At 33.8% G+C, this 15274-nt stretch overlaps 1 protein-coding gene across 1 annotated transcript in view; it reads right to left on the minus strand.

The window, feature by feature from the left end:
• LOC121409142 (beta-adrenergic receptor kinase 2-like) overlaps positions 1-15274 on the minus strand; it is a 106043-nt gene that overhangs the window by 57425 nt on the left and 33344 nt on the right. The window contains exons 4-5 of the mRNA XM_041600976.1: positions 5840-5941; positions 4330-4404 (exon numbers count right to left, since the gene is read on the minus strand). Of these exons, the coding sequence (XP_041456910.1) occupies positions 4330-4404; positions 5840-5941 (177 nt within the window). The remainder of the gene's footprint in view (positions 1-4329; positions 4405-5839; positions 5942-15274) is intronic.

The raw sequence follows: 15274 nt of genomic DNA on the forward strand, positions 1-15274 counted from the left end.
TGACATTTGCTCCTGCCACACTTACTCAGGTCTTAATATATCAAAGGGCATAAGGTTAAGAGATAGAGTTAGGATTATTATAGGTTTTGGTTCCATCTGAAGATAAGGATTAGGGTTTATTTAGATTTGTAGGTTAGATTTTATGTTCGGCTTAACGGGCAGATTTTTCATCGGAGCAATGGTCGCCGGAGCAAATGTTATGATACTAATGTTTTCTCTTAAACTTTCACTAGATTCCATTATCATGTTTTGTAGATGGCAACAAAGAATACAGAGTTTAATGTTTTTTAGACACAGAAAAATAGACTTTGCATTTTAGAGCCAAAAAAAAAAATGGGGACTACCCCCAGTATCATTTTCATATTGTGATTGATTTCATAATTCAAGAAAGCTTACTTGCAAGGTTAGCCCAATTGGGTGAGCCCTGCATGAATGTGACCTTGTGCTACACAGCGAGCACACTTTAGACCCAAAGTTTGCTTAGCATGTAATGATATGGCATTATGAATAAATTATCCCCTTGATTAGGAGCCTCATTCTCCTTTATATTGCTGAGATCCTTATTTGTTTACAAACAAAGAATTTGGTGCAAGTTCAGTGATAGTTTAGACAACTTGTGGTTGTCCACATATAGTACCTTGCTAGCTAGAATAGCGGAAGATGGCATAGTAATGAGACGTTTTTTCAACTTTTACTTGTTATCTAAAATAAATATATAAAAATCATTTAAAATTATTTGACAAAAAATAATTATAAGCATGATTGCTGAAGCAGTCAATCTACAAATACCAGTAGTTGAAGATAATCCAATCATCACATGGAATTTCCATATCTACATTAGATCTAATATTATTTATTCAATCATATTTCTTTTCTTTATACAGGATAGCTAACCCTTTCAGCAAAGCTGATTTTCAGAGTATACATTATAACATCTAACTACAATGTCATATCTAACTAAAATCTATACCTAGAACTCACAACAACAAATCTACCTTTAATTTACTAGACTCTATGCTGTTGGACATATTCAGTACAAAATGTACTTAAATATCCAAGAAATAATTTTTTTCAGCTCATGGGTATACCTCTATGGCCTGAACACACTCTGCCGAAGCTCTCTTGCATAGTCTTGTTGCAGTTCCCTTGAGCTTACAGAAACTATGATATCAATTCTTCCTTTTACCAAATTCAGTCACTCCCAACAAATATAAAATAAGCAGTGTAAAGTAGATTTTAGCTGCTAAGCATGCAGTGGGCTTATGCATCCCTTGCCAAACATGACGTTCATTACTGCATACTCACAGCTGTTCAAATAATAACATTTCAGGAGAGAAAAAAGTGGCAGCATTTTACATCTCAGTACTACGCATAAATGAGCTTATCAGCAGTTACAGATGACAGAAACTGAAAATGTCAGAGGAAGAAAGGACTAATTGAATAATTGAAATAAAATCATTGTAATAGAAGCTAATTAGGGATCTCTACACGGGGCAGGAAGGGATATACAAAAATCCTGTTCCAGATTTTAGATCCATCTTCCACTTTTAGTTAGAAAAATAAAATTATGAATAAATGAATAACATTGGGATAAAGATAGAAACACTCTGTAAATCCTTCACATCCTACTGTCAAATAAAAATAGCATCAGGAATAAATTAAAAACATGATGTCAATAAAACAATCTCAATCTTTTTCTAAATATAACAATTATCTTTTACGTCTTTGTTATAAAAATAGAAGACAGGTAGATAATAATACCCCAATGACGACAAAGCAATAATAGGTTTCTCATTTTGTTTGTTCGTCTTATGTATTTTCATTCATTATAAAGTAAAAAAAAAAGAATAGAAAATGTATTAAACATTTCAGCACTATTTTTGTTAAATGGCATATGACTGATATTCCCTAACTGAGGTGACATTGCTATTTTTCAAACAGCTATCAAATGCTTTCTGAAAGCAGGAAAAGGGATTTAAGCACAAGCAAAGGGATATGCAATACAGCAATTTCTTATACATGTACACTGTCTTTTGCTTGGCTAGCAAATTGCTTGTGCTTCAAGCAATTGCATCTTTTTATGCATCTGACCCAATAGCATGCCTTTCACATCCATGTTGTATATTAAGCACTGGATAACCACAGATAGATTATTTCCATATTCTTTCAATGACTTTGAAGTTTGAATCTGTCTCTGAACAATTGTGTGAATGTTTGGACATAGTTAAGAATCTAGAGGGGACTGTTTCCTCCCTATGATATTGCCTGTGAATTTACACCATGTCACAAAACAGGAAACTAGCACAAAATCATGATTCTTATTTCAGAAATGTGTAAATGTATATGATAAAAAACAAATGGTAAATTGATAAAATGCAACATGACTGCACAGAACCCATGCATGCATATTATTGAGTTTAAAACTTGATCATAGATAACGGATAAGGATCTCCCCAAAATTATCAAATAGCAATTACCAGTTTAATCTACAACTAAATTTAAAAAAAAATAAAAGTGATAAAGCCAAAATAAGGTGTCATTTCAAACTGATCTCTAAGACATGCTAAACCAAAATTGTTATACATGTAGTTCTAGACCACTTTATCATCTAAGTTGTCTGTGTTGCTCTTTTTACAAAATCTACATAACATTTACAACAAAAATGCTTCTCTCAACCTCGATTCAATAATATTCCTGATAAGTTTTTATGGCACATGGAATGTATCAATTGTCTGTCAATCTATGATACGTTGGGTTTGTTTCCTTCACATATTATTGTAAAAAGAAGAGAACTTTGTGGAAAAGTAGATCAACCCAATACCATCCACTGTAAATAACACTGCAATTAATTAAACAAATAAACAAAATCAATATTGGCCCACTTTTATGGTTTCATTATTCTAGATTTGCATGGAACATACTGTACACCAAATGGCAGAGTGACATTGGATTAATGAGTGTGCACAAATATATGGTTTAAATTCAAATCATTTTTTTTTTCTTTATCAATATCATTCAAAATGTGTCTTAATCCTTACAAATTTCTTGTTGTAAAAAAAACAGGAAAGTTTCAATCTTTTTTCTGTCTTTATTTTCTCCATCTTTACATTTGTACCTAATTACATACGTGTATGTAATGTATCTTCATGTTCATGTCTCTATAGGTGCATGCATATATGCCAAATTATTAAACATACATGTATACATCCACACTACCTGCATGTATATAAATGAAGATAGAAACAATTGGCAATAAATTGCCAAATATAGGTAGAGGAGTTAAGCTTTTGAGAATTGAAGACACTTCATACATCATGAATATCAAACTTGACTACAAGTAAAAGGTGAAACAAAAATGTGATGAAAAAAGGATATTTGAGACCATGGTAACATGTAACATTATACTTGTAAATGTAGTTTGTCACAGCAATATTGGGGAGTAGGCACAGTGGCCACCGAGTATTAAGTGGGAATTCAGCTGCGCATGCATTATGCAAATGCGCGTAATAACTTTGGCGGACGTTGTATCTTCTGGAGCAATACTAGGCGAGATTTCAGTGTATGTGTGTGTAAGTGTGTGTGCCTTGCCTATACCGACTGGGGGTGGTTTTGAGTGTGCATGTGCATGCAGAGAAAAAGCCACGTTATAAAGTGTCAAGTCGAAGGGAATTTAGGGTGCTCTTATCCATTTCTCTCTCTTTCTCTTTCCATGGATATACTGCTCTTTCTATAAACTGTCTGTGGATACGACTTCTACCTCATCCTATATCTAACTAAAACTGGTCATTTATGTTACTTGGTGTCCATCAAATGTCACATTTAGACACCAATTAGTATAGTGAAAGCTTTTCTTTTTTACTTTTTTGTTTTTTTCACAGAACTAAACATAGGAATTCTGAGGTATTTAGCTCCCTGACTTAACAAACAAGTAAATGAGCATATTGCATAAGTTTGAATCAACCTACATGTATTTGCCACAATTTGAATTTTAGGAGTAAATGTAGATATCCCAATGCTTATTGGACACCATGCACATGCAACAGAAGTATATAATGTTTTGCTCAAAAACCTCATAAAAAATGAGTCTAAATAGCACAAAATTTCCAGTAAAATGTATGGTATTAATAGTAATACAAATATAAAGTCTGAAAACAATACATCTATAATTAGTATTGAGTTACCAGTATGCTGTAATATCACAATTTTTGCCACAACTTCATGGAAAGATCCAATTACATGATTCACTTCAAAATTGTAATTTAGAGAAGTTTGCCTTATTTATTTGCAGGGGTCCAAATAGTAAAAGATAAAATTACTTGTATTACTTACGCTAAAGAGGTCTGGTTTGGCTTCTTGGTTGGTCAATCTTTGTCTCACATTTTCTACAGCTGATTTTGAGAATTGCTGAAGAAAAGAAAATAAAACATGTTTCAAATCCTCTTTAATAACTGAACATCTCGTCCTCTTACTCCCCTCTCCACTCCCCTTCCTCCCCTCCTTCTGCTCCTCCATCTCCTTCTCTGTTTCCTTCTTATTAAACAAGGCATAAGCGATGTTGTGTCTCGCCCACTTGTGAAAGTAACCAGAAATACAGTGATTTGCGATGACACGCAACAAAATTGTATCAACTGTTCATCGTAAAAATAACTTGGATGGAATAACATTTGTCAAAAGAGTCTTGCACATAAACTTTAATGTTGACCTCAAAATGACCTTTGACCTTACCATGTGACCTCTGAACAAAACAACATGCAGGTCTCCTAAATTAAGCTACAACCTAAGTTTTGTTCATAAGTGACTTATGGTTGCGGAGCTATGTCGTAACAATGGCCTAAAATGACCTTTGACCTTGCCATGTGACCTCTGACTGTGCAGGTATATGCAGGTCTCCTAAGTAAATCTACATCACAATTTTGGGTGAAAAAAATGAATTACGGTTGCAGAGTTAGGTGTCATAAGAGAGTCTTGTTTAACATTGACCTGAAAATGACCTTTGACCTTACCATGTGACCTCTGACTGCACCATGACATGCAGGTCTCCTAAGTACATCTACCATCTAAGTTTGTTTCAAAAGTTACTTATGTTTGCAGATGAGAGAGTGTTGCCTGTAAACTGTTACGTTGACCTGAAAATGATCTTTAACCTTTAAAAGTGACCTCTGCCTGCAGCATGATAATAATAGTGTATATTTGTAGAGCGCACACACCGTCAGTAGACGCTCATGGCGCTAGCCGAGCAACAGTTCTCTTTTACAATGAAAAATTAGATTTTATAGAAATTTACATAAATACTTCACAAGAACCATGAGCAAGTACAATGTAAGAATAATAATTTCACATCTGGTTCATTCACCCCAACCCATCCATCAGCCCATCATCATGCGGAACCCAGTGCCCTCTAGCTGCCCCGTTCACTAACAATTTAAGGGGTAAACCCAGTCAGTACATAACTCACAGGAGCTCTAGCAATCTGAGGAGGATAACATGAAGGTCCCCGTTTAAGTTTGGTTGAAAAGTGACTTACGGTTGCGGAGTTATGTGTCATAATGTTTGTGACGGACGGACAACATTTGGATCCCTAAGTCTCAGCTTCACCTCTGGTGGGCAAGACAAAAAGACTATTACTAAACAAATATGACAAAGATAGTGATTGAAGCCACTTGGCCTTTCATCTAGTCATTTTAAATATTTTGCTCTATGAGTTTACACAATTTCATTACGTATCATTACTTTTTATCATTGAAAACATTACAATCTTATCTGAAAGTCTAAGAAATACCTGACTGAAATCATGATTAAGATTGTACTTCCTGCCAGGAGAGTGACGGATAATACTTACATGTGTACATGATAAGACTTCTTTCATTATGTAGTTATCGAAGATTCTTCGCGCTTCTTCTAGCCTTTCATCAAGGGTGTCAAGTTTTTCATAATCTTTGATCTGCAAAAAGACAAGACAAAAAAGAAAATAATAAAGAATGGAGGGAGTGTATAACTCGTCAGACATTGAATTGTGTGTAATGAAATGCATTTATGCAAATTTACAATATAACACAATGCCATAAATTTGATCTGGCATGATCTACAAACAATATGAACATTTTACCTATGAATTCCGAAAAAAAATGCCAATATCTTGAATTATGACTACCATGTATCACAGTGAATAAATTTGAATAAAAAAGTTTCAATATGAATGTATTTCAACAATCAAAATACAGAAAACACACATTCTCACCTCTTTCTCCCACTACCTATCTCCCTCCCTCTCTTGCTTTTTCAATTAATTTTTTATCATTTTTGATCATATGGTAAATAACATTAAATTTCAAGAATATAAAGATACACAGTAAGGTTTATTTTCACTAATCAATAAATTGATTATTTCTACACCCCCTCCACACACACAAATAAGTTTTCTACATTTCTTTTCTTTTCTTTTTTTTCATAGTACACTCAAAATCATATGGATTCAAAATACATCAATATCAAATGTGAATAGTGAACAACTTGAATTAGATTTGTATCTTAAGGATTTGAAGAATGAAAATAAATCATATGGAGATTTAAATCTAAATCTAGAATTATGGCTCAGTCACATCGACTAAACCTACATGTACTCCAGACCGACCAAGTTCATATGTATTATTTTATTTCTGATGATATTCCATTGGTCAGTTTGAAGAAAGTTTTATTCTTGTGACATATACATGAAATCTTCTAAAGAACATTTTTATATCGAATGACATCATAAAGGGAAGGTCTCCAGCAACCCACAGGTGAATTCAGGTTCAACTGTTTTTTTAGGCCCTATTCCACAAAAGTTACAATCCAATGATAACTACCTGTACCATGGTAACAGGGCTTACCAGCCAATCAGAACCAGGGTTCCAAGGAAGCTACCATTAAATATCCATAACCATCTTGTGAAACAGTGCCCATACAGGTATAACAAGGGCTATCTACAGTAGATGTTAACATGTCAATAAGAGGCAAAGAACCTCTGTGATAAGATATATTTTAGTTATTTTGGAATATCATTATCTGATGACTTTTTACACGAGGCATATGTTTTGTTCATGGTTACATTATGCTTTTTTAGGTACTTTATTTCAAAACTTCAAGGTCATTTTTCTACATAATGGTGTTTTATTGAAGTAAAAAGGAAAACATTTTACAAAGAAGAGTTTAATAACACGCAAAGTAAACAGATTCAAAATAATGTCTTAAGAGGTGCTCCACTAAACTAAAGATGAAATTTTCAATGATTTCCTTGAGAAAATTCAGGCTATATGACACATTTTTAAACCTTCCAATTTTTTTGTTTAAAATGTAGCATACCTTTCTCGACTATGCATAATGACATAACATTACATTTGAATTTATATCTGATAACACTCAAAAGGAATTATAACAAACCTTGAACCTACAGTCAGAAATACTGAGCCATTGCTAACAAAAGGCAGTGATAATATCTTTCTTTTGCAAGCCAGAATGTTGTTTTTTCTCATGAAATATCAAAGGTCAAAAAAGGTTGGATGTGGAGAAAAGTATTCTGATTAATGATCGGGTGTTCTTCAGAAATAAACTGGAAATAATTTCTTGAGTTCAACATTTTACAAATTATTTGCTGATTTGTAAATGCAAATATAAAAGTTACTTTGAAAAGGTGCATGGTTATTTCACATGAATCAGTAGTAACAGAGAAAAAACATTAGTACATATGCATCAGACGACTACATCAATTGTGTATTTATAACATCTTTCGACATTCTTGAAAATCTTGAAAATTTGTTTATACATTGTTCTTATATCTAATTTGTAGTGTGTTACTTTGCTGGCATATTAAGGGTGTTAGGATGTATACATCCTTTTATTCCCATCCCTATTTTGGTCAGGCAGAGGAACATGAACTCTCATGGACACTGTACATTTAGTGCAAATTGAATAATATTAAAAGTTATTTGAACAATATGCAATCTAACATAGCTCCATCCCAACTCCCCCCCCCCCCCCAAGATATCAATCAGGCCCTGTTTTTATCGAAACTCTTGTTCAGCAATTTTAAAGACCGCTTTGTGAGCATTCTCCCGAACTGGCTGATCTTGTTGCTATGGGAATGCTCTCGATGGGTCAAATGATTAGGATAAATCTTAAGCTTAAGCAGAATGAAACAGAGTTAAGGGAAAACACCTCCCAAGAATTTGAGGCCCAATTTCTTATTTGTAGTACATGCAGGGGCAGTATTCAGGATACACACATTGTAACATGTGTACTAGATAACACACCCAACATGCACACAGCTATACCACTTCCTGAAAAAGATCACTTCCTGAAGACCAGTTGATTCCTCATTTGTGCTTACACCAGTTTAACAAGGAAAAGCGGTCTTGAAAACCACATCAAGAGGTGGATTTCCAAAATGGTTCCCTAGATCAATTAAGACTGCTTCAAAGGCCGCTCATTTCACATGAAACCAGTTTCCGCTAAACTGGTTTAAGAGAGTAGATGAGAACAGAGCATATATAATACATCCAATATAATGTACATGCACATACACATGTGCATGTCAAAATAAAGGCTGAAAATCCAGCACTTGCAATATTAACACAATTTTCATCTAAAAAAGTAAATAATAAAAGGTTTTATAATAACTATCCATAGCAAAATCAATTTTTTTTCCAAAAAAGGTGTATGGTTTATAATTTTATAACTGTGGATCATACACACATACTACTCCCATTGCAGTTATCAACTAAACACAGTTCTTCTCCGAGGCAATATACGCACACTATCTCTTTCATGTATAGCATCTGTAAGTAACAACTCGTTACAACACAATTAGCAAATTTTCCTCTCAACGCTCACCAAACATCGACCTCTGTATAATTTATCCTTAGGCTATTAAGTAATGAACATGGCTGTCACAGGCTCCTACTCTACCCCCCCCCCTCTCTATCCCATCCTATTACCACTTCTCCTTTTAATAAACTACTCAGGCTATAGTCCTGCATTTCTGTTGAAAGCCATGGATAGCATCAATCCCTTAAGGTTTGAATTGTTCACGAGTATTGTATGTGAGGTTGTCTAACGTGGCTTGGTAAAAGGATGCAAGTGTTTAAATGCATAAATCTGATTGTCAGTGAGATATTATGCCATTCTTCATAATGTTAATTGAATCAAGAATCTATGGCACTCGTCGAGTGTGAATCCATCCATTCTCTTTTTAACCAGTAAACAAGATTTTTTTTTGTATATAAATCATGCAATTTCAGGAAAGAAATGATAGAGACCTTTGATAAATCCATCCATTAAAACCTGCATACACATTATTAGGTGATCTGTCAATCGACAGATCAACTTTTGATTTCGTACGAATTTTCTTTTTTATTTATTTCTTTATTTTCCGCCCTTTTCTTGTGAGCACAAAATCTTAAAATCTACATTATCAATAATCTTCAAAATATTATCAGATATGGGGACTTATCATGTGATGTGTATAAAACAAGTTCAAGGTCAAAAGGTCATCTAGACGCCATTTTGTAAAATCACATTATCAATCATATCTTCATTATCAATTATCAAAAAATAACAATATTTACATCACATTAACTTCAGGTCAAGGGTGAACTGTCCATGTCATCAAAGGTCATGTAAAGGTCACGACGTGCCCGTATGCGCGCGTCAAAATTTTAAAAATGCTCAAAATCACTTTTTGACCAAAACAGAGTACAAATCGGGTCATTCTAAAGCATTTCAAAAATTTGCGCATGCGTAACGGCACTATACAACATAGGATCGCCATTTTTTTCTTATCAATGCATCCATAATATAATTCTGAGTAATTTGATACCTTGATCAACCTTCTACGACAAGTAATAACGGAATTAGCCTCCATCAAAGTTTACAGCACGCGTGCGCACTAACCATAGGCAATATACGTGCAAAAACATGCCTATACAAAATTCATTATAGCTCTTCAGGTAGTCCGTTGACCCCCAATTTTTTTTCATATTCGAATAGAGTATGGATGGGAGATATGATTTTATGTCACATTTGACCCGAAATTTTATCATGACATCATCAAAATGGCGTCGGAACTCAAAATTCCCATTTTGCTACTTATGACGTCATCATAATTATGCAAATTTGACTCTGTAAATACTGGTCAATTTTCGTTCAGTTTGCAATATGTTGTAGCTGAGGACAAACTCTTTCTAATTAGATGGCTTTATTCACTTTTAAAAGAATGGATCATCATGAAAAATGGCAAGTTATACAGGCATGTCATTTTCGCTCATTTTGTGTGCAATCTCTATGGGAAATGACTTTCTCAAAACTGGATTTTACAATCCTCTATTTTGCGAGCCATATCTCCATTTCTGTTTGTCGATTTTCTCTGAGCTTGAAGTATGTTGTAGCTGAGATTGTAAGCTATTGCGAGTGTGGTCTTTGTTTTCCGATCAGATGCCAGGATCATGCCCGTATTTCACTTGCAAAATTGGATTTGAGATCCTCTTGTTTTGCTTATGTGTAAAGTCTATGGGAAGTGTGTAGCTCAATGGGTAAGGAATCAGTCTTGCGTCCTCAGGGTCGAGAGTTCGAGCCCAGGGGGCAGGGGTGAACATGAGAATTTTTTTTTCTTTTCAACATTTCACAAATGGTCCTTTATGACCTTTACAATGTATATAAAATAAAACATTGGACAATAAAAGAGATTAAAATCCTGTTAAATAATGTACAATATGTACATGTACAATGTGTATGACCTACACTTTTTCACACAACTTTTTCATTTCCCTCTTTTTCAAGGGTATTCAACACGTTCTTTTCGTAAGAGACGTTCAGTTTTCATAATGATTATCGTATTGATCCCAATAAGCATGCTAATTGTCTTCCCGATCATGAAATCAGAGACAGATCACCTAATTCGTCCTCATGACGAATTAAAATTCTAGTTATCTTTATTACCATTCACAGTTCTGCCTTTAGTATCCTCTGATGCACAATACTTCCTCATAAAACTGCCATCGTAAAATGCAGATTCAAATGCTAAAACCAACATTGTACATTTCAATCTAAGTGCTATTTATAAAGTGATGACTTGTGCATTTTCAGGGGGATACATGCACACACTCATCAATTAATTGATATTAAGTACTCTGCAATAATCTATTACCTTGACATACCTAACTACTACAGTATCCTAGTGTTTGGTTACTACCAATTAGATATTTACGGAGAAAGACGTAGAGACAGTGAAGGGGAGAAAGGAGAGAGAGATTGAGGGATAGATAAACACAAGAGAGCACGATAGAGAGAGGGGGAAGAAAGAAATTAAGAAAGAGAAAAAGAAAGAAGGAATGGAAGGGTAAAAAAGAAAGAAAATTTAGTTTATCACTTTTCACTAATATTGCATATTAAGAAAGCTTCTAATTACTGATCTCAGTCAGTGCAATATATAATCTTCAATTCAGCAGCACAGGATCAATTTCAGACGAGGTAAAAAAAGGATTGAAAACAAAAGGCCAAAAATAGGCAACAGATTCTAAAATTAGATTGACCAATGGGAATTGAGACTTTGAATCCATGAGCGATCTCAAATATGAGGTGAGAGGATTTGAAGGAGATAATTGTGCAATTGGAACGCAGACCCCCCCCCCCCCCCCAGCTTTATCAAATAGAATTCAATGTAGAATTTAATGAAATCGGGTCACTAGAAAGTAGAATATTGAAATTAATTAGATGAGAAGGAAAAGGTGAATACTTATGTATTTATAGTACAGAGAACAAAAAGTATCAAAGACATGGATAAAAGACTGAAATTGTTTTTACTACTAAATGCTGTAAGGAATGGCAAGTCATCAAAAATCTCATCCAAATTCAACATGGCATGTATGCCTACCAGCATAACATTGAAGGATATTATTCTATATTTGAGTGGTTCATTAAAATGGTTCATGAGAAATAGTTCTTATCAAGTTAACTAATATCCATCTACAGTTATAAATCATTAATATTTATTTATTTTGATATTGTAATGAGTGATGGTTACAACACTGATTTATTACAATATCAAAATAAATAAATATTAATGATATCAAAATAAATAAATATTAATGATTTATAACTGTAGATGGATATAAGATAATAAATATTTCTTTAAATTCTCTTTTCTATAGTTTATGCTGTTGGAGCTGGTGCTTTACTATATCAGTCTTGTAAAAGTATTTTTCAAATTGAATTTTAAAGAAAAAGTCTTCAAAAGCAGTTCTTGCTTTATTTATCATATAGACCTATATAACATTCATTTTCATACACAATGAATGCAACAAAACTTTATTGAAAAGTTGTAGAGAAAATGCACTTATTGAAAAGTGACCTTTATTCATCTCCGTGAAAAGATAATAAAGGCATTAAACTATAAATTTAGCAAATCAAACCTTTATTAAACCAACCCCTTAAATTCTTTACAATTTTTTTTTGGGGGGGTTACCTCATAATAAATTTGAAATTTGATGCTCTGAACCTTGCAAAAATTAATGATACCCTTTGTGTGAAACAGTATCAAGCTGCGGAATAACGCAGAGAAATAAAACCTCATAAACACTTCACAAAGGGCAACAATTATATTATACCAATGCTGAAATTATCCTTAGAAATGAGACACAAGCAGAACACAGCAACCATGTTCTAATAAAAATGCACTGGATTCAAGCAGAGACATTAAGTTAGTGAAAAGTAAAACCGAGTTATGTTCAGTATTTAGGTTCTTTGCAAAGATATCCCACACCAGGGCCGGATTAACCACCCACTGGTCCTTGGAATTCAACGATTATGACCTTCCAGTTGAAACCATTTCAATCTCAAACTACATGGAAGCTTTCATAGCAGCAAATAGAAAAGCAGAGAGATCGCAGAATAGATCTATAGACAAATGCACAAAAATAACTGCAGCAGTATAGACTTGATCATTCCTTCCTAAAGTTTAAATCATCCGACAAATCTCAGCAGAAATAATTTTACTGTTTTTTAAATAACCATATAATAATAATAAAATAACAACTACAGCAACAACAACAACTCGGCACTACATTTTGTAATTCCACAAAATCTCCTTTTTTCACAAGTCTTCACTTTTAATGAAAAAGTAGTAAATCAGGTCATGATATAAAAATCATAGCTTAAGCTCAGATATAATTTTCTATTCAGAATGTAAACTAAATAATTTTTAATGAATTAATCAGAGCAAAATAACCTACAATTTCACACTGGCTGAATGTTCGCACATGAATGCATAACCACCATTTGGTTACAAAATCATTTCAAGGAATAGATATTCCTGCAAGGAATTGAACATACACACGGGTAGAGTGCAGCCAAGGACCTTAGAGGTGATATCTCCTTGGTGCAGCACAAAATGGATAATGAAATAAAACTTCAAAATCTAAATAAAAGTAAAAGCACCATAAAAGCCAAAATGAAGTGAAGAGAGGGAGGGAGAGAGAGAGAGAGAGAGAATTAACCCACAGGTAAATCAAAAGTATGATAGAAATACATGTATATTAAATTAGAACCCATTTAAAGTCCTCAACTACAAATTGAATTGCTTCATACTACAGAGTAGGCAGGATAAAAGTTCGATCAACACCTGGCAGGAATTCACTTTGAAATCTACATATTAAGACAATTAATCAAGGACAGCAAAGGAATTAAATCATGATATTTTCAGTATGTGAACATCATACCAACAGAGAACACAATAATCTAAACCGGGGCTTAGCTATACTCTGGCAATTAGGAAATATATTTCTACATATAATCTTCACATGTAAAGCTGATTTCAATGTAGACAGGGGGAAAATGGTAAAATACACTGGAGATGCAAACGGTACGAGTGAGACAGGGGAAATATGTGACCGTGTGTGAATTTCAGACATACTATGACGTCAAGGAAAGGCATTCAAAAATCCAGTAGAGGAGCTTTTTAACATAACTCTCCTGACTCTTGGCCAGACAATGTAAATCTTTTCTCTTTCTGGAGAGGTTTAATGCATGGACAACATAATGTGCTGCTATACATGCATTATTACAGCACCTACTCTTAATTTTAAATCAATACTTCTCCATCCATTTTTCATCTATTTTATGTTAGTTATCTACATTTTTGCATTGACATGTAAACAAATTTAATTTCCATTAACTGGAAAAAAAAATAAACTCAAATTCATTTTTGAATGATTTTTAGTTGTGGAGCTCCAATAATGCAAAATTTGACCGACATTAGCACTACACAAAAAACCAATTAGTATTTCTATTATCACACATAAACCCTCTTTTAAATACTGATATCTTATTACACAACAAAAAGTGGGAATATATAGGAATACTTTGCTTTGCATGTGCATTCTTTTCTTTCAAAATAAAATGCTGGGGCTTCTTATACTAGCTTGAAGGTAATACTATGTCTATGATAAGTATTCTTGGCAAGCATTAGAAAATTGGTCAATGTTTTTTCACAGACAAAGGCTGCATTTATGCGACCCTAAGCCAGAATCATGATTCAAAACACAAACATGAATCACAATATCACAGAATCAGCGTTCATTCCAATGCTGTTTCTTCTCAGATTCAGGCCAATACAGTGCGCATCTAGTGCGCAGTTGACAGAGGAAGTTTTTCGCACGTGTTTCGGCTCTCGAAAAATCTTTTGCTTCCAGAATTCAGTCTATACCTCATTTTGTTTACTTCTATCATATAGGGTCCATATGCTTCTATTCATCAAAATGATGTTTGGAAGTGAATTTCAGTGTACCGGTACATCCAATTTAATAATCCAATTTAAAATTGATACTGTATACCCAACAACAACTGAGATCATTGTCTGTCCAGTTAATTCATTTACTAGAACCTGAAGTTGAAGACATGAGCAAAAAAATCAAAAGTAGTGGACGATTCGAAGACCAACACAGAACTTGAACATGACAAGAAATGCATGCATAATATATAATCATGTACATAAAGTGAGCACATAGAGCGCCTTGAGCTTGGCAAGAGTCAAACCGTAAGTAGCCTGACACAACAGTGAGGTCATAGAAGCGTGATTGTAATCACGATATCATTTATTCGAACATTTTCGTACGTGATTCAGCAAAAACGTCTTTCCAAACGCCCCTTTTTTCGTGTTTCATGTTTGTGATTCTAATCATGATTATATTCAATTTTGACTAAACGCAATCGTGATTCTGCAGAATCATGTGAATTATGATTCTGA

This window comes from Lytechinus variegatus, chromosome 2 (assembly GCF_018143015.1).
Source record: "Lytechinus variegatus isolate NC3 chromosome 2, Lvar_3.0, whole genome shotgun sequence".
NCBI lineage: Eukaryota > Metazoa > Echinodermata > Echinoidea > Temnopleuroida > Toxopneustidae > Lytechinus > Lytechinus variegatus.